The 26,402-nt window shown below is 40.8% G+C and overlaps 1 protein-coding gene across 3 annotated transcripts; it reads left to right on the forward strand.

Moving 5' to 3' along the window:
* Window positions 1-682: 682 nt before the first annotated feature.
* On the forward strand, window positions 683-25,888 carry LOC147318977 (polycomb protein SCMH1). 3 transcript variants are annotated; one of them, XM_086311211.1, is made up of 17 exons: window positions 683-817; window positions 1,401-1,533; window positions 3,044-3,112; window positions 3,353-3,430; window positions 6,827-6,897; window positions 6,995-7,229; window positions 8,882-8,970; window positions 9,124-9,370; window positions 15,837-16,081; window positions 16,422-16,613; window positions 17,884-18,010; window positions 18,119-18,319; window positions 18,621-18,791; window positions 19,396-19,518; window positions 21,682-21,813; window positions 24,758-24,891; window positions 25,037-25,888. In XM_086311211.1, the coding sequence occupies exons 3-17, from the start codon at window positions 3,088-3,090 to the stop codon at window positions 25,154-25,156; spliced, it is 2,190 nt and encodes a 729-aa protein (XP_086167337.1). In that variant the 5' UTR covers window positions 683-817; window positions 1,401-1,533; window positions 3,044-3,087; the 3' UTR covers window positions 25,157-25,888. The 3 variants fall into 3 exon arrangements, with proteins under 3 accessions (XP_086167337.1, XP_086167336.1, XP_086167338.1); XM_086311210.1 differs by having other exon boundaries at window positions 755-909; XM_086311212.1 differs by having other exon boundaries at window positions 755-909; window positions 9,127-9,370.
* The last annotated feature ends 514 nt before the right edge of the window (window positions 25,889-26,402 follow it).

Below are 26,402 nucleotides of genomic sequence, written 5' to 3' on the forward strand. Positions count from 1 at the left end.
GAGAGAGAGAGAGGGTGAGAGAAAGAAAAAAAAAAAACCCACGTGACGGCTCGCGATAAGGAGCCGGCTCGCGTCGTTCACGTCAAAGAGCCGGTGTTGTGCCAAAAAGTGATTGTCTGCCAAAAACTGATTTCCAGTGTTTCTGTGTATTTTTTATGTGTAATATCTTTACGTATGTTCGTAAATAGACTTCGGTGAACAGGGGATACAAAGGGGTTACATAAAGAATTAAAAAATTATCTGTTTTTTAAGTATCTTTACAACTTGTACTTACATTATAACCAATCCGGTCCTTTATCCCCACTTAAAATATTTTTACAGAACTATTGTAATATTTGCTGCCATTTCTGCTGTCCTGTTGGGCAACTTACTCTTACAAAATACATTTTTAATGTTAATGAGATTTTTTTTACTGCATAAATAAAGGTTATATAAAAGTCGCTGCCAAAAACTGATTGCGGCTTGTATCTTGCTACACGAATGTTGTTTGTGGCTCAAGATGACTTTATGTCATCCATAAGGGATGCATTTGACATATGTTTAACATATTATAGCCCAACAAGTTACTTATAGCACTTTAAATATGAGCAATCGCTTTTTGGCAAATACCGGAAATCAGTTTTTGGCAGACAATCACTTTTTGGCACAACACCGGCTCTAAGAGCCATTTCGTTCGCGAACGACCCATCACTATTGCCCGTCTGCCGGACTGTCTGCCAGACAAGAAATGTTGGCAAAACACCCCTCCTCATCGTGTAGGGAAAAAATGGCGGACCCACAAAAGCGCTAGAAACAAATACACACGTTACAAAGCAAGGTAAACATCCTCGGATACACCGAGCGGCATCTCCGTTAAGGCTCGACTTCAGCGCTGAGCCGAAATGACCGCTAACTAACCTCACAGTGCTGGTACGCTCCCGTTTTGCTAATGCTAATATTTATAATCAGGTCGGCGAACTAGCGTGCCACCTAGCATGCTAAGCTAGCACGCTAAATCCGTGGGCATGTCTGTGAAGCCGTGCGTAGCATAGCCTGCTGGATGAGATGTCTGCACTGGCTTCATGCATGTTTGACTTTCATTCAGTGGTGTTTGGAGAGGCTTGTGCAGCAGGGGTTGCTGTTAAACTCCTGATTAATACAGTTAACGCTGCTGTCATGTAAATGAGTATTCATGGAAATAAAGCGTAGGAGAGGGCGGGGAAGAGGGTCCCATGTGCTGGCTTTGTGTTTTGAATGAAGCTCAGTAAATTTCTCCAATGTAGCCGGTGATGTTTTGTTTCTGAATATAAAGTTAGGAGCTCCATTTATGTGTGAAACAACTGTTACTCCCTGGAGTTTGCAACAGGAGGGATGTGCTGCTGCCGATCACTGATGCCAGTCCTCCTGTCACTTTTTTTCAGCCCGAAAAACAGGGAGCCGGTCGCTTTAATTTGGGAGCCGTCCCCCCTTTGGCGGCGGAAAAAGGCGCACTTCTATTGAAAAGGAGCTCATCCGATAAGGAGAAACGCAGCAAAACGGTTATGAAGTTATAAGGTAGGCGCGTTTATAATATGAACAGCCCATATCTGGTTTAAGCGACACTGTGGATGCTCTGCCTTTGCTCTTTTACATTTTCCACGCAAGCTCGGTTAATTTATAACAGCCCTCATAATAAAGCGGGAATATTTTTCCTCAGCAAATTCAAATGTTTGGCAGATGGTTAACATCTGCGTTGCGACTGTTACTAACGTCCTCACATTTCTGGCTAAAACTACTTAAATATCGGCCTTGTTTGATTACTTTGTGGTAATAAATGTCGCAGTGGGGAAACTGCAGAAGCAGCCACTTGAAGCACTTGTTTATATCCGTTGACCTGCTGACCTGTGTGTTGTGTCTGGTTTGTAGTGTTTGTGAGCCGGGGTTAGGTAACAGGGGTCACTGAGCCTTAAAACATGTTGCTCTTGCCGTAACCTTGGCCTGCTGACAGACGGCGAGACATTCATGAGCATTCAAGACAGTATGCTTTATGTTATGGGCAATAAACCAATTTTCTGTAATCAATACTAGTTGTTTTTTTTTAATTAATTATTAAATTATTTGATCAAAGTTGAATAGAAAGTCATCCCTGGGTGCTATTTCTGCTGCTTTAACTGAGAGACCGGTGTCATTTTTTGGGATAAATCTCTTACATAAGCAGTCAATATCTCAAGAAAGTTATTCATTATGATCTCACAATGTATGTGTAACATGTGAAAAACTCCACAAGTCCACATGCAGTGCACTTTTGATCTTTGTGATGAACCCCTGAGAAGACAAGTAAGCTTTAGTAAAGTCTCCAGTTCTCTGTTGCCTTTGAATAACAATAGTACATTTTATATGTAGTAGCTGAGCCTTTGGCCTCAAGAATATATTATAGAATATATTAGTGTGATTGGTTCTTTGTCAGTGATGTAAATTAAGAGTTGTGCATTTTGATGGCCTTAATTATCTATGATTTTAGAAATATTCCGCCATCTGTTAGTATAATTTAGTTTTTTGGGGAATGTCTATGCTTAATAGAGTGGTGCGCAGTAAAGGTTACAAGTCTGTTTTTCCTTACTGAAGAGAAATCCTGGAATTTCCTGTTTATTTCTGGTCATTTCAGAAACAAAATGTTGCACTTGAGAAAATGAAACACAAGTTAACAGGTTAAAAACAATATATTTTTTCACAGTGCTTGTAAACTAGTTCACTTGCCTCAAGGTGTTTCTTTTGTGAGGTAAAGACACTAGAATAACACAGTTCCATTTAAACTGGCTGAAAATTTCAAATCCAACGTGTGTAAATGGATTTATTGAAGTTTGATGCTGCAGTGTTGTATCAAAAGCATCATGTTAGCTGCTTTATGCCCAACTGTCTCCAGACTTCAAGGTGACATTTTGTGTGTGTGTGTGTGTGTGTGTGTGTGTGTGTGTGTTAATGTTTCGAATGTGACTCTATTTTTAAATCGATAAAGGAAAAAATTGCCACAAACATGCGTGACTAAGCTTTAACTCAGTTTTTGTGTGTTTTATTGCCTTTACAGTGGAGGCCACTTTTGTTTTGTTAGTTGGTCAGTATTGTTGGAGCATGAGGAAACCTGTACCACAAAAAGGTGAGTTTGTTTTATGATTAATATATTTTTAACATGTTGTATTATTTCTAGATTGTAGGTGAAGCTAGAAATATGTAGCGTGTCATCTTTTATGCCCTGAAAATGTATGTTATGTTGTAATAGTCCTCTAATTCCTGACATTGCCTGGAGCAGTGATTTTTGCCAGGTATTGCAACGTGTTGACTGATGAGAAGATTACCCATAGTTAAAGGATTTTCTTGCCTTTCTTGGCTCTTCTAGCGATAGAGTGGAAAGATGCCCGAAGGATTAAGCATGCTAGGAGTGGACGGCCTTCCCGCGTGCCCTCACAGTACCAAGGTATATAACGCAATGGTAGATGAAGTAATTGTTCACCAAATGTAAGCAAAAACAATGTGATACTGTTTTTTCTCAGTATTTTTATTAACTATTCAGACAATTTGTTACATAAATACAAATATATATATATATATATATATATATATATATATATATATATATATATATATATATATATATATATATTAGGGGTGCAACGATATTCGTATCGATATTGAACCGTTCGATACAGTGCTTTCGGTTCGGTACGCATATGTATCGAACAATACAACATTTGTAATTTATTTTATCAATTTTCCTTCTGACGATGCTGTCTGTGTGGAGCGCTCAGTGAATCTGCGTTCGACTACTCCGCCTAGGCTGCACTGTCGAGCGCAGATCCACTGAGCGCTCCACACAGACAGCATCGTCAGAAGGAAGAGCGCAGGGCACCTCCCCCACCCTCATTCAGATCTGGCGTTTGGAATTATTTTGGTTTTCATGTGACGTATGACCCTGAAGGTAAGCGAGTCATGGACTAAAGTAAAACAGTATGTTGGATGTGCCATGCAATGCTCAATTACATTGGTGTGAACTAGTGTGTTAGCGCAGTTAGCTCGTTAACGTGTTGGCCGTCTAGCCCCATGCACGGAGCGATCAGCGGTAGCTCGTTAACGGAGATTTGCCGTGTTGTGGCGTTAAGGTCATTTCGACGAGATTAACCTGAAAGCACTAGTGGGAACACAACAAATATGACTGCACATTTACACCGACATCATCCTAGTGCAAAGACAAAAACAACAAGCATGCTACTAACTTTAGCCGAGTCATTTAGACAGCTGTTAGCACATGATTCTCCTTATGCTGCTGAGAATATAGCCCAGAAGAAGCGGATAGTATAGCTTTTATTTTGGAAAGAGCCATTTCTCTGTAATAAACTCTCTTTTCCAAAGATGAGTGATTCCTCAATCAGATACAGGGCTTGCAATATCGCTAGCCCGACGTCCCGGAGCTAGCGATTTTTTCAGTCGGGCTACCAAAATCTATCTCTGCCCTGCCCGTCGGGCTATTGTAGGAAAAATATATGTCAATGCTTTTGCATTCTTTCAGAAATGTAGCTGGGTAATTATGTCATTGGCATCGGTGAGCCACTGTCAATATGTGACATATTGAAGTCGCGTTTGAATTTGCGCTTGTTTTTTTGCTTTCACTTTGCAATCGTGCGAACTGTGAATAGAGAGCGACAGCACTGATCTGTGAGTGATGATAATTTGTGCACCAATTCCTCTGACATCGTCTTATTAATCGTTAGCTTACTATGCAAACATGACAAGTGAAATCTCCCGCAGCAAGCTTAAACATGTGAGAGGTTGATCGCGCAGAGAATCGCTGAGCTTATGTGAGTGAGCGTGTAAAAGCATTTCAGTTCTGCTGAGCCAAATAAGACAGGTCAGGGTGAAGAAGTGACAGCCAAAGAAAAGCTTACCACAAAACGGAGAAGTTATGACAAATCAGACTATAAGGCAAAAAGAAAGTGCAGCTTTATGGTTTCATGGACAAAAGAATTTCTGTGGCTGCAATATGACGAGCTAAATAACCAGGGCTGCACATAAGTGGTCCGCAGGTGCGCATTCGCTGTCAAAATAAAAAACGCGCACAAGGGTTAGGGTTAGGGTTAAATTTAAAAACTGTACTTTTGAGTTAAAATATATATTTATAATTTTAATAAATGACAAATTAAAAAGGCATGAACATTTTTTTTGTATCGAAAAAATATCGAACCGTGACACCAAAGTATCGAACCGAACCGAACCGTGAATTTTGTGTATCGTTGCACCCCTAATATATATATATGTATATGTGTATATATATATATATATATATATATATATATATATATATATATATACACACTGAACAAAAATATAAACGCAACACTTTTGTTTTTGCTCCCATTCCCCATGGGATGGACGTAGAGACCTAAAATTCATTCCAGATACACAATATAACCATCCCTCCCAAACAGTGGTCACAAATCAGTCCAAATGTGTGGTAGTGGGCACATCTGCTATATTGAGATAATCCATCCCACCTCACAGGTGTGCCACATCAGGATGCTGATCTGACATCATGAGTAGTGCACAGGTGTACCTCAGACTGCCCACAACAAAAGGCCACCCTGGAATGTGCAGTTTTTTGCACTATTGGGGGTCTGGGGACCCAGAACCGGTCAGTATCTGGTGTGACCACCATTTGCCTCATGCAGTGCAACACATCGTCGCATGGAGTCTATCAGATTGTCAATTGTGGCCTGTGGAATGTTGGTCCACTCCACTTCAATGGCTGTGCGAGGTTGTTGGATATTCGTGGGAACTGGTACACGCTGTCGTATACGCCGGTCAAGCACATCCCGAACATGCTCAATGGGTGACATGTCCGGTGAGTATGCTGGCCATGCAAGAACTGGGACATTCTCAGCTGCCATCTGCCCTGAACAATGTGAACCATGATTCATCCGTGAAGCGCACACCTCTCCAACGTGCCAGACGCCATCGAATGTGAGCATTTGCCCACACAAGTCTGTTACGGCGACAAGCTGGAGTCAGGTCAAGACCCCGATGAGGACGACGGGCATGCAGTTGAGCGTCCCTGAGACGGTTTCTGACAGTCTGTGCAGAAATTGTTTGGTTGTGCAAACCAATTGTTCCAGCAGCTGTCTGGGTGGCTGGTCTCAGACGATCTTGGAGGTGAACCTGCTGGATGTGGAGGTCCTGGGCTGGTGTGGTTACACGAGGTCTGCGGTTGTGAGGCCGGTTGGATGTGCTGCCATGTTCTCTGAAACGCCTGTGGAGACGGCTTATGGTTGAGAAATGAACATTCAATGCACGGGCGACAGATCTGGTTGACATTCCTGCTGTCAGCATGCCAATTGCACGCTCCCTCATTGCTTGTGGCATCTGTGGCATTTTGCTGTGAGTCAAAACTGCACATTCCAGGGTGGCCTTTTGTTGTGGGCAGTCTGAGGTACACCTGTGCACTACTCATGATGTCAGATCAGCATCCTGATGTGGCACACCTGTGAGGTGGGATGGATTATCTCAATATAGCAGATGTGCCCACTACCACACATTTGGACTGATTTGTGACCACTGTTTGGGAGGGATGGTTATATTGTGTATCTGGAATGAATTTTAGGTCTCTACGTCCATCCCATGGGGAATGGGAGCAAAAACAAAAGTGTTGCGTTTATATTTTTGTTCAGTGTATATATATATATATACATGAGAGAGAGATATTTTTTTTGTGTATTGTTTGTTTTGTCAAGGTAAAAATGTAAATCTTGTACATACAATGTAACAAATGTGGCAGTGTGCGTGACTGGAAAAAGATGTATTAAAGTTTCCTGTTATTCTGCAGGGCACTTCAGTTGGGAGAAATACCTGAAAGAGACAGACACTATTGCTGCCCCTGCCTCATGTTTCAGACAGGTATGTAGATTCATGGCTGATTGCAAAGTGTCATTTTTATAGGTCTTCATTCCTTTTTCTTTTTTTTCTCCATATTTTTACTATCATCACTGTCCAGAGCCTAACACCTCCCGTAAACGAGTTCAAGGCAGGCATGAAACTGGAGGCTCAGGACCCGCGAAACACCACGTCTACCTGCATCGCCACAGTGGTGGGCTTGACGGGTTCGCGGCTGCGGCTGCGCCTGGATGGGTCTGACAACAAAAACGACTTCTGGCGTCTGGTGGATTCCTCAGAGATCCAGCCTATCGGCAGCTGTGAAAAAAACGGAGGCATGCTGCAGCCACCACTTGGTGAGGACACAAGCACAACCACACATGAGCATCTTTGCATTTTCACACAGTCATGAATTAACTTCACAAACTCTACTGTTATCTCTGCTCTGAGAAAGTGACAGAGCAGAAATGGAGTCGAATTATGATGAATTAAAAAGAGCTTAGAGACAGTTTTCATCAATGACTGTTTTTCCCCCCAAAACAAGAAGATAACTAAATAAAAATTAATGCATGAGGACCAAAACTATGATGACATGTATTGACACTTTGGAGAGACAAGATCCAATCAGGGCTAATTAAGATGTGTAGATAGGCGGGACTAGTTTGGAAGTGATCCAATCAGAAGTGATTTTCTTCTGATTCGATCTAGATTCTAGATTTTCCTGTCTAGCTACCTTTGTGAGGACCGAAATCTGCGTTCTACTGTACTTGTGAGAACCAACAGTCACTTGTGAGGACACATTCACCAGTCCTCACAAGTTTGAAGGCCTTTTTGAGGCTCAAAATGTGGTTTTAGTGTCAGGGTTACAATTAGGTTATGGTTGGGTTTAGAGTAATGGTTAGGGTTAGGCATTCATTTTTAATGGTTAGGGTTAGTGTAAGGGGCTAGGGAAACCATTATGTCAATGAAGGTCCTCACTAAGAAAGCTGAACGGGCTTGTGTGTGTGTGTCTGTCTGTCTGTCTCTCTCTTTCTTAATCCTGAACCCTAACCCACACACATTCAAGAACTCCAAAAGCACTACGACACTCTTTGCCAATTTAATAAAGAGAGACTTTGTCATGCGTATCTCGCCACAGTGTGCCAACAGTGTGTGTCAGTGGAAACATAGGAAGAGGACAGGGACTAATACCGTAGGCAGTATTAGTGGGCAGAGGTCTGGTGTGCGGGTTCTTACTGTCTTGGTGCGGACTGAAATCTGAAATTTACTATACTGGTGGGGACCAACAGCCCTCATGTGGACCAAAATCCAGGTCCCTACGGGATTAAAGGCATTTTTCACACTCAAAATGTGGTTTTAGTGTCAGGGTTACATTTGGGTTATGGTTAAGTTTAGGGTAAGGGTTAGGCATTCATTTTTGTTGGTTAGGGTTATGGTAAGCAGCTAGGGAAAGCATTGTGCATATGGGATGTCCCGAGGATAGCAAACCCAGACGTGTGGGTGGGTGGGTGGTTGGGGAGAATCCCGTGCTCCATGATTCTCATGAAAGAAACAAAATGTCAAAGTGAGGAAGGAAGAGAGGAGTAAAACAGTTCACTTTTTAAAATTCTCCTTTAAAAATCAGCGTGTGGAGCAACTTTGAGCGGTTAAGAACATGGCAAACTTTTACACTTTATATTTTAGTCAACTGAACCAACTTCAGATTTAGTCTATGGTACTCTTTTAATACGTGGTTGACTTAAACTAAATGACTTTAGATGCATAAATAGGACTAAAACTAAATGACGTTTTAGTTAAAAGACCATGACTAAAACTGAATCAAAATTTGCTGTCAAAATTAACACTGCCTACTACTTTCGTAGTGATTATCCTTGATCATAATGAATGATTCTTTTCACACTTGCTTAATTTAATTAATAATTTCATGATTCATTGTTTGATTCATGGTGATTCAACCTTTTCATTTTGAAGCTGGTGTCGTAATGAGAATATTTGTGTCCTTATTCAGGTTTTCGACTCAATGCGTCCTCCTGGCCCATGTTCCTTCTGAAAACACTAAATGGAGCAGAGATGGCTCCCTCTCGCATCTTTCACAAGGTACCTGTACAAGGCTCACAAGCTCAAAAAGCTCAGCATTCACAAAGATGGCCAACTCTTCTGATGTATGACACAATAAGAACATCTATCACATGGTTTGACTGTTTGATAACTACCATATTTGACCCTTTTCTTTCACTCCATATTCCCCAGCAGGAGCCTCCCGCCCCAGAGCAGAACTCCTTCCAAGTGGGGATGAAGCTGGAGGCTGTAGACCGGAAAAATCCCCACTTTATCTGCCCAGCGACAGTAGGTGCATTGCGTGGTGTTGAGGTGCTGGTCACCTTTGATGGCTGGCGAGGAGCCTTTGATTACTACTGCCGCTATGACTCAAGGGACATCTTCCCTGTTGGCTGGTGCGCCCTCACTGGAGACAATCTTCAGCCACCTGGCACGAAAGGTATGAACCTCATAAATACGGTGATAGCTAAGTGTATATAACTTGAGTTTGACTTTCTCTGTATTTTGCGTCTAAGTCTTCTTTCTATTTCTGCTGCAGTATAGTGGCTTTAAAGTTTGGCATGTACTATAATATTGGTGATCTTCTAAAACGGTGATCAGAGCTTGAGTTATCTCTATCCTGAGCAAGTGTTCCATCATTGAAAATAACTAATGGTATCTATTAGGGATAGACCGATCCGATATTACGTATCGGTATCGGTCTGATACTGACCTAAATTACTGGATCGGATATCAGAGAGAAATAAAAAATGTAATCCGATCCATTAAATATCACAAAAGCGCCTCACAAAACCCAGCTCGTGACCTTAGCACGTTGGAGCAGTATGCGTCATGTGATAGGGCGGCTGTGGTGTGACGTTAGGGCTGGGCGATATGTCGAGTTTTTTAAAAATATCGATATATTTTCATACGAGATATAAGATGTGACAATATCGTTTATATCGATATAGTCTATGTTACGTTATAATTATACTTGTGGAGCCGCAGGTTTGCCTCTCTTTCGTCCACTTTTGTCTCTACGCAACGTTACTCGGCCTCGCCTCTCCTTCACTGAACACAACTCCTCCTCCCCCATAGCTTCACCTGCAGGCAATGACAAGATGAAAGCGGAAAATCTCAGTTATCGAGTTACTGCGGATCGCCCCGTGCGTGGGGCTGGACGGCGTCAACGTGTTAGCGAGCTAACTGCGCTAACGAGCTAACCGCGCTAACGACATGCAGCCCGGAGGGGCTGCACGGCCTAAAATCCTTTCATTTTCTCAAAACTCGACAGTGCGCCTTATGTATTAATTCTGGTTGTGCTTACTGACCGCGAACCGATTTTATGTGGTACACAGCGCTCATCAATCTGTCAAAAAATGTTTTAATATGACTTTGCTAAGCTACGGAGCTGCACCGCTTGATGGATTGTCGGAGGATTACGGCTACCGGGGAGGAGCCTCGCGGAGTGATACGTACTGTGCTTCAACGTAATATTACCGTACTGTGTGTGTATAAGGACCACAAATGGCACCTGTTCAGAGACGTGGTGCAGCTGTGAAATCTGTCTCTTTGTTATTATGCTCAGCGTCTATTAGTTTACATTTTGACTGCACAATTGTGAGCTTTTTGTTATGCACAAAAACAACATTGTTTTCTTTTATTTATGGACCATGATTATTTAATAAATGCTGATAATTTATTTTTGAGTAATTTCTTCATGTACATCTACGCTGTATGTAAATAAAAGTGCCCGTGTGACATCTGGGACACAGTGTGACTAAGAACTCTCTTTTTGTTCTTAACTTATGGCTTTAAAAAAAAAATATCGAGATATATATCTTATATCGCCATCCAGCTAAAAAATATCGAGATATGAATTTTGGGTCATATCGCCCAGCCCTAGTTGACGTTCATCCTCCAGCTTCACTGTGCTAATGTTATGCTAACATAGCTGTGTTGCTAGCAATCACGTAGCAAAACATTATATACCAGATAGTCTAACTTCAGTAACCCTGCAAATGCCACTGCTGTTTAGTTTTCTCTCTTCATTTATGTTGGAAGTGGTAGCAGAGCTGTACGTTTTAATTAGTTTCAGAAATCTCTCAGTCAGAACATGGTATGTCATGTTTAGGTGGAAACTAGCGAGCTAACTTCCTGTTAACTTGTAACTCCGTTAAATTTAATAAATTCTGTTTTCATGGATGCTTGGATGTTAAACTTAATTGTTACACTTGGTAAAGCAGCAACGGTGCTGATTTTATTAAAGGTGAAAGAATTTAGACCGTTTTTAACTCTCAGTGTTCGTTTGACTTTGGGACCTGAAATGGACAGAGTTTTGGACCCAGATTACTCCGTGAAGCTCCTCACTACGGCAGCCGTAATGCTCTGACAATCCATCAAGCAGTGCGGCTTACCAAAGTTGTACTAAAACATTTTTAACAGATTTCTGCACGCCCAAATCAGTTCAAGGTCAGTAAGCACAACCAGAATTCATACATAAGGCACACTCTCGATTTTTGAGAAAATTAAAGGATTTTAAGTGTGCCTTATAGTGTGGAAAATACGTTATACAGAAGAAGAGAATATATCGCGATATATATCGTTACCGCATGTGCTTCAAATTATATTGCGATATGGATTTTAGGCCATATCGCCCAGCCCTATTTTCTAGTATCATTTCCTGTAGGGTTGCAGATTAAATTATTTAATTTTAATTAAATAAGGTTTTGAAATAGGTTCTGGGGTTTTTTTTTTACCTGATCAAAGTGCACTTCCTAGAAACTAAATATAAAGTCTATCACACCTTTCATTGTATCTACAAAATGGATGTGAATTAAACTCATAGTACTTAGTAGCCTTGTGTTCCTCTAAATTTCCCCTGTAATGTTTTGCACATAATGCAGGTATTTTCACTTTGATAATATATCTTTTGTCCAGTAATTTGACTATTTTCCTGAAACCTTTCTCTACTCGCCACATATTTTGGACACATATCTTTGGAGACAGTGTCAGTGATTCTAGTGCATCTTAGTGACACCTAGTACGCATGTGCTGTCTGATGTTGGATGATTGATTTTAATAATCATTGCATTGTTTCTCTAGTCCTTCATGCATTAATTATACTGCAGTTTGTCTTGTTTTCAGGTGGTTGAATAATATAGTTGTGTTGTACAGCATTTGCTGCTTTCTTTCTTGGTTAATGTCCATTTACATGTGGGAAGCTAACGTCACAATCAAGATTAAAATTAGTTATCGAATGGGCAGCCCTGGTCCTGGACTAAAGGGTGTTTTTGACTGCAAAGCTTGTCATGCAAGAGCAACTGCTAGTCCCTACCTGGTGCATGTGAGGTTGACGGGTACAGATGGGGCCTCTAGGGATTGCACAGAAGCTTTGGAGAATGACGGCAGACAAAGCTTTTGCCGGCTCTACTCCAAAAACGGCTTTTACTTCCTTAGAGGTTCTGATTATCTTTGCATTGTAACACCAAAATTGTAATTCCAAAATAAAATGAAAATAATCACGGCTGGGTGTTCAAATTGCATTATTTTACTTTAAAAGGTTTTTTTATGTGCAGAAATTATATGGATATCAACTTAGTTCATCAACACATCTGTGGCTAAGTCTGGAAAAAAATTATAACTCCTGATAAAGGCATTATTTATTCCTGACTCATGGATTAGATTTCACTACACTATGAGATTTCTGCTTTTATTTTGTCCATCTGCTGTATGTCCACATTTACACTGCATATGGTTAAAGTGTTGTTAAAAATTTCCTTCCTATTTGCATGGGGTTTTTTAAGTGCAAAGTTGGCTCTCAGTGTCTATTTGTATTCAGTTTGGTTTGTAAATGTTGAAGTAGGCATGCCTGCGGTTTTTACTTCTCTTTTAGAAGACTGTTTACAATGCAGCAGTTCTTTGTGATATATTGCTTCCTTTGTGACTTGTGGTAAAAAATCATTGCTCTTGTAAAGCAGTTATATTTCAGACATTGTAGCTGTCTTAACTTGTTTAACATCAGGAATAAAAGCCAGACTCAAAGCTGGAAATGTGTTACAGAAGAACCACAGAAGGTAGAAGTTGCTTACAAGGGTTATCAGCCACAGGGTCAGCTGTCCTTGTGTGTAGAATCCACAATATGTGAAGGAGCCGATTGAGGGAGGGAAATGGAGGATATGTCTTTGTAGCCTGCTAGTGTTTTATGTAGGCCTGGCACTTGCCCAGTTAGCAGAATCAGGGCATGACGCGAGTGAAATGAGTCTGTGTGCCCCTCCACAGGCCTCTCATTGGCACACTGGCTGTCGAAGTCTGATTAGACACCTTGGAAAGATTAAAGAGGCAGAAATCAAGAGAAAGGACAGACATATGCTGTGAAAAGTGGATTGTTTACATTGTCAGTACATGTGGGAGGAGAAAGGAAGAGAAGGGAGGAAAAAGGGAGAAAAGGAGGAGTCAGAGGAAGAGTGGGAGAGGAGGACAGGGCAGGAGGAGAGGGTGAATTTGAGGACAGCTGTGCTGACAATCAGACACTTTTGACTTTCGTTTGAGACAGACGGTGAGTAAATGAATGAAATTACTGAAATGCAGCCATAGAGCGAGTGTTAGATCAAAAGCGCTTGAGAAGTTATGTTGCTGTAATATGAAGCTGGTAGTGGTGGCTTTATGAACTCGGTGAACTCAGTGCACTCATGGGATAAAGAAAAAAACAAGGGTTTGCTTGTTAAGCGCTTGCTTGGCTGTATTTACAAGCAGTGCAATTGATTGTAACCTCAATCTCTTTACACCGTTAAACATATTATCTAGGATTTGTTCAATCTGTTTAGGATCAATCAGCTGTCTTGTTTTTTTTGTTTGTTTTCCTTCCCTCTTTTTTTCTCTTTAGCTTCTCTGTGACTTCTCTGTGAAACGTAGCAGTAGCCTGCAGACTGTGTGTTGCATTGATTGGTCTGTTTGTGTGAACGTGTTTAATAAATACAGACCTGTGTTAATGAATGTGGCCGCTCCTCTCGTAAATCTGTCCCCAGCTGATCCAGGATGAATACCAGCGCACTTTAGGTTGTGCAGTGTGTGTGTGAAAGCGTGTTTTAAATCGCAGGTGCATATGAAGCCAGATATTCCGACTATACTGTGGCTCTGTTTTTCTGTGCGGTTGTTTTTGCATGCACACATTCTTGAAGTTTTGCCAGCTGTAATGGCTTATGTAAAGTACACGGACTGCTTGGTTGTTTTCTTGTGTTTAGTAGAGACCCTCTGTTAATGTTTTTAACATGCGCCTGTTCTCTGGGGATTACGTGATTTCAGAAGTGCTTCACATTCAGGAGTGAAGGGCCGTGTGTTCATATTCTGGAGATACATTTTTGCAGCAGCTTGCTTCTTCATTTGCGTTTTAATTCTTGTGCTTTTTCTATGTTGCTTCTTGTTTTTTTCTGGCCAGCAGAGTCTTAAAGGTAGAAGAAGAGGTAACCAACTTTCGTAACCTCTGTCTTTAACAACTGCTTATTTTTCTTCTTTCAGTTGCTACCTGATAGCTTTTAGTCTTTCTTTTGCTTTTTCTTGATCTTCATTTTGCGGCGTACAGTGGATAACAGTTTACAAAGATAACGCCTGATTGTGTGATTTCATTATGTTATATATGATGTAACACCAAATTGATGCATATACTTTACTTGCCTGTACTTTTAGTGGGATCTGCCTAAAGAGATCATTTGTATCTGATCAGATTTTGAGGCATATCAAATACTACTCCACTACACCAATGAAATGAAAATTAATTTTGTTTAATAAACAGAATTAGCACTTTTATTAAACATATCCGCAGACTTGGTTATTTTCCCAGGAAATACTTTATATAAAATAAATGTAAATTTAAAAATAAGTCTCTGTTTGACTTTCAACACAGTTATGCAATCTGCCACACTGAATTTTATTGAACTTGGTTTAGAGTTATGGCATGATCAAAGAATGAGCCGGATCTTTGGTAGATTGTTTATTAGTCAGTTCAAAAATAATTTCTCAGCCCTTGAGCACCAAACAAAAAGAGTGTGTATTCCTTCTTCTGTGGCTTAATGTTATTAGAGGCTTGGTTACCACTCAGTGGTGATGCCGTACTGGAAAAGAGTGCAAAGTCAAATTGCTGTCAGTTTCTCAGCAGTTTTGATTTTGTTTGTGTGTGGGAAAAAAATGACTGAAAGTTTAAATTCAGTCTTAAAAAGGGAACTTTTTGATGCGACCACTCTTCTCTTTTTCTTCTTTTTTTTTGCTCGCTACCTGTTCCCTAAGACTGTAAAAAGTGCTTGAGTGTGAGAACTGCACTGTGGTGTCCTTGGGCTTATAACTGAAGGACATAGTTTGAGAAAGAACTATTTTGTTGCTAAGAAAGTTTGACCTTCTTGGCTTTAGTGCCACTGAGAGAAGTTCAGATGTTGTAAACAATCTGGATTTTGTCATCCATTGAAGATAACACGCTTTACCTTTAGCTTTTCAGAAAGTCTTAGAGTAGAGATCAGAAAACCAAGTACCTTCCCCATGCACAGAGAGTACTTAATGTCTGTGCGTGACTCAGCCAGCTTCTTATTTGGCTTCAATTTGAAACATGTGAGGACATTGCAGCCAACAGCACAAAGGCTACTTGAATGCATCAAGCACATGACTCATTCTGCAATGTGGCAATGTTGTGTGCATATTGCACAGCAGGTGTTTGGTGAAGTTGATTTAGGATTGTGACTGAACACGTTGCCCTTGTTGTTCACATAACATAACCACAAAAGGCGTTCTAGATTTAGACTTCTAAATTGTAGGCTGAATATGGAAGATGTGAATACCTAACTGAGAGGCACAGAGCAATAACTCTTAATTAATTTTGCTGCCGATACCAAGCAGCTTTTCAACTTCTCCCATTTTCTTTTCTCTCTTTACGCTTACAGTGGTGCTGCCCAAAAGCCTTGGAGCATTGACAGACGGAAGTGTGGAGAGCCCAGTCATGCATCCCAGCCCCACGGTGGGCAGGCCTCCAGGCCAGAGAGGACGCAAGCCAGGCCGCAGGAAAACCAAAGTGACAGGGCACTGGAATCAGAAGGGCTCTACACTGGGACCACAGAGCATCCAGCCAGAAAAAGTCCAGGAACCCGTCAAAATTCCCAAGAAGAGAGGACCAAAACCAGGCAGTAAGGTGGGCATGAAAAAACAGTTTTTTACTTTTGTGTGATAGTGAAGCAGTTATGACACTTACATATAGTATACAAATAGTTTCTGTCCGGTGTAGCAGGGACAGTGTTTCTGAGACAACGTGTTGCTGTTGAATCTTTCAATTGAATTCCAAGTGGTAGAAAGAATTTCTATAGCCTGTTAATAAAAGAAGTAACGGGTAAGTGAATTTTTAACCAACCTTTACATTAAACTATGAGACTGCTCACAATGGCATCCCAGATTAGTTGTTTTGTGTTTGAGGGGCATTATTAAAAAAAGAGGCATCCCTATTTGACTGTGTGTCCTTTGCTCTTTGTTTGCAGCTGGGGTGGGCAAAGAGAGCTAGCTGGCTAGAGGATTCCATGGCTGGGCCAGGGCGGCCCGCGACAGGCCCAGGGCGAACCAGGGGCAGACTGCCCGCCAACTGGGCGCAGAGGATAACTTTGCAGCAGGGTCAGACTCAGGCAGAACCTATCAAGATCCCAAAGAAAAGAGGGCCGAAACCTGGCAGCAAGGTAACTGTCCAGTACAAAAGAACCCCAGCTGTCATTAGACAACTTCATGTCACATAAACAGCTGCCTGCTTGAGAAATGCTGATGAAAATGTGAAAAGGGAAACTTCTGCAGTATAATTCTTGGAGCGCAAATCATTGGAGGCTTGTCCAGTGTTTTTTGACTATATTTGGATTATTAAGTTATTTAGCCAGAAACTAACCTGTTAGGCTACGTTCACACTGCAGGCGAAAGCGCATCAAATACGATTTTTTTTTGACCCTATGCGACCCATATCCGATCATGGTATGACAGTGTGAACGGCACAAATCCGATGTGGTACTGAATCCGATACATATCCGATGTTTTAGAAAGCGACTGCTGTTTGAACGGTCATGTCGCATTAAATCCGTCTTTTACGTCACTGACACAAGACAGACGCCAATTATCAGCGCCCGAGAAGACATCGCGAACGCTTCCTGGCCATCCAGTGAAACTGCTGGGAAGACAACGTTGGAGAAACATGAACATTTTATTTGTACTGTATAATCTGCAGATTCTGACAGAAATCTGCAGCTATCCTTTGAAGCACCGCTCCTCTCTAAAACAGCAATAAGGATAATTATTAGGTTATTTACATTATTATGTAAATAACAAAATAACTTAAAGCAAAAATTGGGAAACTTAAAGTCCGAAGTCTTTATATTAAGGCCATCAGTCAAACCATATTGTTTGCTCTGGGTCTAAACAGAGCGCGTTGTGTGTGACGTCTTCTTTTGCGCATGCGGGCCGCTTTGAGCGTTCACACTAGAGAGCGTTTGCTGTCGCATTTTATTTGTAGTGTGAACGAGCAGACAAAAAAATCGGATTTGATCAAAAAATCGGAATTGAGCATTAACACCTGCAGTGTGAACGTAGCCTTAGTTAACCCTCTGATCTGACAAAGCCCGTTCCTGTTTCTGTTATCATAAGTTTCCTAGCTAGTTAAACATGCCTGCTCATTTGTAACATACATGCTATAAAAAAATTTTTAAAGCCTTGGTTTCATCATATTTATGTCTTTATAAACGATATAGTTGTTTTTGGGTAAGATGGACTGAGCTGGTATCCATTTATTAAGCGCAAACAGTTGCAAAACCACAGTGCTCAGTCATTGGTAGTGTTTGCAGCATCCAGTTTGTATGTTTGTTTAGTTTTCCATTACCATTTACAGAAATGTACTTAGCTCAGTTCTTTTATTTGCTTTTCTAAATATATGTACTGATGGCTCTGAATTTGTGTATTTGCATACAGAGAAAACCACGAGTGGTACCTAATCCAGTCCCCACGTCTCCCACCAGCAGTACCCCAGAGCCTGACACCAGCACTGTGCCCCTGGATAATGCTACCATCCCTAATTCTGCACTACAGGCTCCCACAGGTACACAGCGTCCACAGGCCTACACATAATGCACATTGCTTTTTGGGGTTTTTTGCATCAACTTTTTCATTCAGTGTCATTTAAGGTCATATACCTTTCGCCTTTTAGTTTGTGTGTACCTAAACAAGTACGGCAAGATGGGACCCCATTTAGACCAGCGGCGTATCCAACAGCTGCCAGACCACTTTGGGCCAGGCCGAGCCTCGTCGGTGCTTCAGCAGTGTGTCCAAGCTTGTGTGGACTCTGCTCACAACCAGGGCACAGTCTTCTCCTGCCTGAAATCTGGACAAGGAGGAGAAGTCATTTCAGGTGTGCATTGGTCTAATTTGAAAGCAAATTCACTTTCTTCACCCTTTCTTCTCTTTGATTTAGTGCTTATGAATTTACTGTGGCAATGCTCACTTATCCACGAGAACATCAAGAACCAACAAAGTACGAAAAAATAAAACAAACCACTTGGCTGATTCTATTGTTGTTGTTTGAGTTACACAGATTGTGTGGGTCGGATTTTGTTTATTCATGAAAGCTCACTCACATCTGTAACACAGCCTGTTTATTGAATTACACTTGAATGAAGCAGCTGAATTAATATCCACCATGTCTTTTCCAGCCTTTTTTGACCAGCAGCAGCACACCTTGACCCTGCCAACTGTCAGCAGTGTCACCTATGTCCTCCGCTTCCTGGAAAAACTTTGCCACAACCTGCACTGCGATCCTTTGTTTGGCAGCCAGCCTGTAGCCAGAGGCGGTCTTCACTACGACAGTCACACGTACACTACAGGTCAGGGTCGCTGTTTGCCCACTCTGTGTTCACGTGTGCAGTGTTAATTTATTTTAACATAGCTGTTAGAACCATGCTCTTACATTGAAAAGTACCAGTGTCAAAGACTCTGCTCACTTTTACTACATTTAATGAAAAGGCAGCTAAAGTTTTATAATAGTCATTGGGCTCTTGTGTCAGGTGGAAAAATATGCTAAGCTTAGTAGGAAACGACTGGTTTAGACCGTTTTCTAAGTGGTTTAGGTGAGAGGAAACAGCAGACTATTATGTGTCTGCCTTATTTATGCAGAGATGTTGGCAATATGCTTCTAGAAAATGAATCCTTATTTGCTGTATTGTGGAAAGCAAGTAATGTGTTGAAATTGCAAAGACAGGGGTAGTGAAGAGAACTAGGGTTGGGCAATGTGGCCTAAAATATGCTCTCTTTTTTTTCTTAAAACGAAGGATAATTATGTAACACACATTCAGCGTAATTGTTAGAGATCTAAAATATCACTGCTCTGGTACACTGAGTTGCATCTTTGTCACATCCAGCTTCTTGATTTTTAGTTAACATGGAACAATAGCCTCCAGCTGTTCTTCAACCCATGTGTGCTTCTTTTAGAGAGGAGAAGTTTTGGAGACAGTCTGAAAGCGGTCCCAGTACGAAGCACAAAGCGGTTCCTTCAGGACTTCACCAATCCTCTGTCTCCGAAACTGCCAAAAATCCCACGGCACTCCACTGATGGTAATCTGTTTCATCCATTCATAATTTGTTCTTATTACTCATACTACCATTCATATAGAATTTGTTTTGCTTTTATTTAGAGCTAGGGAAAATATATATATTAGTCTATCCATGAAAGTCTGTGATATTATTAGTCAGGTGACATATGTATTGGTAGATCATTAAATGGCATTTTAAAATAACTGATCAGCTCAGTACTGGGCTGGCATTGGCTGATCACCAGATCATGAGGCTGGTTAAAAAAAATCTCTTTTCTGTGTGGCTGCTGTAAAGTAATATTGGTGCTCCCCCTTGTGTCAGTTTTTCTTCCCATTATAACTCAATGCTTAAATGGTGAAATGTGCTAGTGCTGAATGTAAAGCTACCTGAAATGAACAATGTGACGTAAATTTGTACGTAGTTTACAAAACTGTATATATTATTGTATATATTATATATCTCTTAAAAAGATAGAGAGAGAGATCTTTATAAGGCATAGAGGTGTTTGCAGTGTGCACTGCATTTTAACTGACATAAAGTTGATCATTAAATAATGACCACCACACTGCATAGGTACCAAGTGTGCATGCTTCCTCACAGCAGCGTGTGTTTGTGTATATATATGATTAATGATTTATCATTATAATTTTAGATTAGATTATTATGTTTTTATCGCTTCTCAAAAAGCATAATTTAACTTTCATCTACTTGCTCTTTAGGAGGCTCATGCTAATTTGCTCCATACTTTTATTATTGAATTTGGACTATACCGGCCCTTAGTGGATCAACTACAGAGCTGTACTATCTCAGACTAGCCCTTGTAGCTTGTGTCCCTTTAAGCCAAATTTCTTCTGTAAGTCGGCTGCCTTTTACAAATAAAAGGTTTGAATAGCAGGTCGATGGGGCTGGTGTACAGTAAGCCAGAGCCGTGTGCTATTAAGATCTCCTCTCTTTGACATCACAAGTATCAAAGAGTGCAAAAAACTGTGTGAAACAGTGTGTTCAAAGTGAAGCCATGGCCACGTTTGACCATGTTTAATGTTAGCATTCATCATGGTGACAAACAGAAATTAAGGAAAATAATAGATACACAGGTAGTATCAACTATTCAGGAAAAAAGGGGAAAAAAGCCATATTAGGCTTTAAAGTCGTGCTTTAAAATGTTCGCACCACATTTTTTGGAGTTGTCTGTGAAGGTTCTCACTGTAGTTGTTTGCACTCTAATAAAGAATTAGGCTGTTTCTTTGGAGGATTGATCAGTAAAAAATTATTTGTGAACCTATTTGTTTTTATTGTGGGCACACACTTTGTTGAACATTTTAACTTACTAAACGGTGGTACCAAATACAGTTGTGTATTAAAAGAGGGAGCCTTTTCAGAGGAGAGCCTGACTGCATCCATAGGAATTAAGAGGCTAAGTAGCAGCCAAGTGTTGCTAATCAAATGCCTTTGATTTATTGATCATCAGCATTCAGCAAGAAGGCAGAAGTTTTAGCAGTTTGCTTGTCTGTAGCATTCAGGTGTGTGTTAACAAAAACTTTCTTTCTCGCATCACTGTGTGTATGTTCTGCCTCTGGTAAATTTCTCTTTTGTAAAATGCCTTTAATCATATTTTTCTTTGTTCTTTATTTGTGTGCAAAAATAACTGGAAATAAGCTGACATCAAAGGATTCCGCTCATTTAGTATCAGAGGCTATTCAAAGTGGAATCCGGCATCATATTTCTGTCAAACATTTTAATTGTAATAACTGGGTGCTCTGACTTGTCTAGTAAAGCTTTCTGTAATCATTTAAAAGGAGGTAGTTAAACAGAGCTCAAGAGCGAATGCTATTAAATTCTGGGGCAGGAGGTTAATCATTTAATCATCTTTCCATTTCCTTAAATTTTAATTAAGTTAATGTAATATTGGAAGATATATGTGTAAAAGGGGTAATATCCCCTTCAAAGTGCCCTTATACTTTTACAGAATGCCATAGCCCTGTTAAATCACCGTGGTATTCTCTGAGGGGTTCTGCAAAATCGCTGCGAAGCAGTGTGTCTGACAAATACGCTGTCAGTTGGGCCTCTTTTTTGTTACTTGTTATCTTTTTTTTTACTACATTGGATGTTTAGCTGTGGGACCTCTTTGTTATTTTGCTTTTTTTTTTTTTTAGGTACTAGTATAATTGTGTTCTTTGTTCCCAGGTGAGTCCTTCATGGAGAACAGTGTTGCCACATCAGAGCACTTAAAGAAGAGCCCCCTTTCCCAAAACTCTACAGGACTGACTTCTGGCCTGAGGTCCTCCTCCAAACTGCTGCATCATAACAACTCTACAGGTAGGAAAAGAAACAACATTGTATCTATGAAAAGCTTCGACAAATCTGTAAGTGTGAATGTATTACTTCTGCAAATGCTAACATGCAATCCAGTAAGTTTGGTTTTAACTAAGGTTATTCACTAAATTCAAGCGTGGTGCTGTCAGAGGATGCCTCCCTGCTAGATATGCCTCTGTCAGTTGTAAGTGGTGTTATTGCAAAAAAAAAGTGAAATGTTTAAGAACAGCCTCAGAGTGGCAGGACAAGTAAAGCTATCAAGCGGGATCACTGAGGACTTAGGAGCAATGTGTGTAACAGTCAATTATATGCAGAGTTCCAAACCTCCTCTGTCATTAATGTCAGCACAAAAAGTGCACCGAGAGCTTCATTGCATGGGTTCTCAAGGTCAAGGTTATCCATATAGTGCATATGTAAATTTTTCTCTGCTTTATCTTTACTTACACATACATAAATGTCTTCAGCGCAGTAGAAATGTGCTGCAGATCTTGTAAAACTTGTTTAGAACTACCCCCTTTTTGTGTCTGCATTACAGGAAGTGAAGTCAGTTGTAGTTCTTTGACCTCTGATGTTGTAGTTTGTTGTTTGTTTGTTTTTTAAAGCATATATTGCCTAATGACAGATGAGCTCATATTATGCCGAGGCATTCATTGTCTGTCTGTCAGTTCACAATTCACAAGAACCAGTATTCGTCCTGAAGCATCAGTCAAACACAGTGATCGCCAATAGTCTTCATCAAAACTGTGCTCAAGTCGAGGTCATCTTGGTCATTTTCACTAGTTTGTGCAATACAGCCAAACAGTGACAAGAAAACGTAACACTTCACTTGTTATGTCTGTGAAGGTTCTCAGTCATCCAGGTCATCGTAGTCAAAGGACCTCACACACATGTAAAGGAAGCACTCAAAACGTGCGGCTATCCTAAATGGGCGTTCTTAAAGTCAGCAAAGAGGCAGCAAAGAGGCACAGAAAAGAAGATCAGACACCAGCGAGGGAGGATAAGAAAGACAGACGCAACAACATTGTCATCCCCTATGTAGCCGGTGTATCAGAAAAACTCAGGAGAGTTTTCTCCAAGCACGACATCCCAGTGTATTTCAGACCCAGCAACACGCTCAGACAAAAACTGGTTCACCCGAAAGACAAAACGCCAAAACACAGACTTAACAATGTGGTGTATGCTGTACAGTGCAGCGAGGAATGCCCAGACCTCTACATTGGAGAGACCAAACAGCCACTTCACAAGCGCATGGCACAACACAGAAGAGCCACCTCCACAGGACAAGACTCAGCAGTCCATCTGCATCTTAAGGATAAAGGACACTCTTTCGAGGATGCCAATGTTCACATTTTGGACAGAGAGGACAGATGGTTTGAAAGAGGAGTGAAAGAAGCCATCTATGTCCACTGTGAGCGACCATCTTTGAACAGAGGCGGGGGTTTACGACACCAACTCTCTGCCATCTATAATCCAGTTTTGAGATCCCTTCCCAGACGCCTTAACGCCCACTCACATCCTGGGCCATCTGACCTCAGGAATTCGCATGATAAGGTGGGGCCAGGTTTCACAATGAACACACCCGAAACTCTGGCTGATTGGGACCCACACCCAGTTTCACACCTTGGCTCAGGGGATTAGAGGATCATCAGGGGGTCCTTTTGTCCCTCTGTGGGGGGAAACTCCCACTAGGTTTATATCTGGGACTCTCCACCATTTGACCTTAGAACTGAAGAAGCTTCTCGGATGAGAGGTGAAACGTCTTCAAGCAACTTAAAGAAGTCCAGACGCCTTTCTTTGCAAGCTCCTTTGACTACTTCACTTGTTACCTTAACCTGAGAGTTCTAAGGGACTCTGAGCTGGATGAGCGAGTATATCATTGATGGAGGATCGGGTGCAATTACATCACTGCCATGTAATTAGTGGCTCTTCACATTTGCCTTAAAATGACAATCAGTGAAACCAAACACACGAGTGACTGCAGTGGTATTTATATAGCAGCATTTTGCCCTTAATAAGCACTTAAGCTGCTCTTACACTATGGTATAGGTCCATTCAAGAGTTCATGAGAAGAGTTTGGTCAGAAACTGCCTCTTCAGTGGCTAAATTGCTACTTTGCCAGATATCAGTAGTGCATCTTCTTACCCTCTGTGCCACTCATGCCACTCATGCCACTTTTATTTCACTGGAAAGACCCAATTCAAATGCTAATAGCAGTTTGAAGTCTCTAACAAAAAGAGAGGACAGAGCTGGAGGTGGCAGAATTGAAGATGCGAAGGTTTTTCATTGGGAGTTAGAATGGAGTACATCAGAGGGGAAGCTCAGGTTGAGCAGTAAGGAGATAAGGGACTCAAGACTGAGATATTTTGGAGATGAGCAGAGGAGGGATAGTTGATGTAAAGGAGAAAGGATGCTGAATATGAAGCTGCCATGCAGGAGGAAAACAGGAAGACCACGGAGAAGATTTGTGGATATAGTGAAGGAGGACATGCAGAGGGTTGGTGTGACAGAGGAGGATAATAAGGATAAGGTGATACAGAGGATCCACTGTGGCGATCTCTAAAGGGAGCAGTTGAAAGAAGAGATGGTGGCATTTGAGTGTTATCTTATAGTAGGTGAAATATGTGTAGTAGACAGTGACACTCCATTCACTGCTGTTTGCCTGTGCAGCCTGTGTGTTTGAGTTAAAATAATACCCTTGTAGTGGTAGCCCAAAAACACACTGAAATTTATAATCACACAAATGCAAAAAGTTTAATAGAGTTTTGTCAAAAAAAGAGTACATTACATTTTCAGGATCCATCATTTCAGCTCAATTGTCAAAACAGATGTTGAGCCTGTGCGAAAGACCGCTGCACTGGGACAGTGATAAACATGTTTGTTTTTTTGGGCTTTTTACTACTCAGTGAATAACTGTCTTATAAATCTGTATTTGCACATTTGCTCCCAGGTCCGGGTAGTTTCCGTGAGAGCCCCAGGCCCAGCGGTCAGGATCCCAACCTGTGGACAGTAGATGAAGTCATGCAGTATATCAGGGATATCGACCCAGTTCTGGCCCCACATGCTGACCTTTTTAGAAAACATGTACGTATCCATTCATTCATGAATAAATGTATAATGAATAGTGAATGCTTCAAACGTGTCAGTTTTATTCATCACTTTTGAGCAGCTCTGTTTAAAAGAGGAAAAAACAAAAAGGTTTACTTTTCCTCTGATTCCTCTGCTACAGGAAATTGATGGGAAAGCCCTTCTGTTGCTGCGTAGCGACATGATGATGAAATACATGGGTTTGAAGCTCGGCCCTGCCCTCAAACTCACCTTCCACATTGACAAGCTTAAACGGGCTTGACGACATCAGTCAAGCCTTCTGAAGGACTTAACTGTATCGCCACCTCCATGTTCTAGGTTCAGTATATCATGCACTTCATAATGGACATATGCTGACAATTTACATGTAGCAACTTCCACCGTACTCCATCCAGTATACACGCCCTTGTTCTGACCTCATTCAGTCAGGGATGTTTATTTTGTGTAGCACAATCCAGGCCTAAGGCAGCATGGGTTAGGGGTCGGATCGGCCACTCGTCTGTCATCACTTTTGCATTTCAGTCTAACTTGAAGAATCATATGTGGCCATTTTAACTGTAAAAGGCCTTTTGGCCTGCTTTTGTTATGTTACATTTTATCTGTACATTTCATATTTTGTACTTCATGAATACAAGTATATGGACTTTTTCAGTGTTTTGTGTTGGAATACGCTAAAAAAAAGAAAACCCTAAAGGAAGAAAAGAAATGCTACATCCCAATAGTTGGGATTTCTTCCGATCAGTCTCTGTTTGAGGCATAATTTTGCAACTACAACAGTAATAATTATGATTAGAAAAACGTGTTTTATAAAACTTTATTCTGAGAAAAACTGCCATCAAGATGGGGTTTTTCTCTTATTCTGGATGTTGTTTACAATGCCTTGTCTTGTCTTTGTTATTTGTACTTTTTTAATTTTTTATACTATATTATTAGAGTTCCTACATGGAGAGCCCTATCATGCTTAACATTGTTCAATAAATATATAATAATTCAAGTCTCCTTTTTCTTGTTTTGTTTTGTTTTGTTTTGTTTGGTCACAAATTCCTATATACATCCTGCATTAACTGTCTGCTGTTACACACATGACGCGCAACATTCAAAAAGCTGAAACTTGAAAATCGTTCACAAGAATAGATAAACTGTATTTTGATGATCACATTTAGTTTGTTGAGAGTTTTGCCCACCAGCAGAGGGCAGCATATAGCTGTCAACCTTTTTTTGGTCATGTCCTTACGTCTCTCCTAGAGACACTGCCATGCACTACCATGGGTGGGCATGTCTCCATCTGTTAGACAGCATGATAATATCAGTGATATTTTTAGACCATGTAAGGCCTATTTTACATGGCTGCCTCTGTTATATGTTCATATGTTTCTTCTTTGTTAGTACCATTTCCTTTTGTACATGTTATTTCATTAATCCTCCAGTATTTAAAAATGTCTTATGGGTATTTAAAGACAAACTCATTTTTATTTCTAAAGCAAATAATAAATGCACAAATATAGTCA

The sequence above is a fragment of the Aulonocara sp. 'chitande type north' Nkhata Bay genome, linkage group LG11 (genome assembly GCF_057382095.1).
Source record: "Aulonocara sp. 'chitande type north' Nkhata Bay isolate Kocher_YH1m ecotype deep benthic linkage group LG11, A_spYH_male_GT1.1, whole genome shotgun sequence".
NCBI lineage: Eukaryota > Metazoa > Chordata > Actinopteri > Cichliformes > Cichlidae > Aulonocara > Aulonocara sp. 'chitande type north' Nkhata Bay.

Excerpts from the sequence above, each read along its gene's own strand:
- LOC147318977 (XM_086311211.1), top strand. The coding sequence starts at position 3,088 with ATGAGGAAACCTGTACCACAAAAAG. Across the intron at positions 18,011-18,118 it reads TGCACTACAGGCTCCCACAG|TTTGTGTGTACCTAAACAAG; the intron begins GTACACAGCGTC and ends TTCGCCTTTTAG. Across the intron at positions 18,792-19,395 it reads CAGTCACACGTACACTACAG|AGAGGAGAAGTTTTGGAGAC; the intron begins GTCAGGGTCGCT and ends TGCTTCTTTTAG.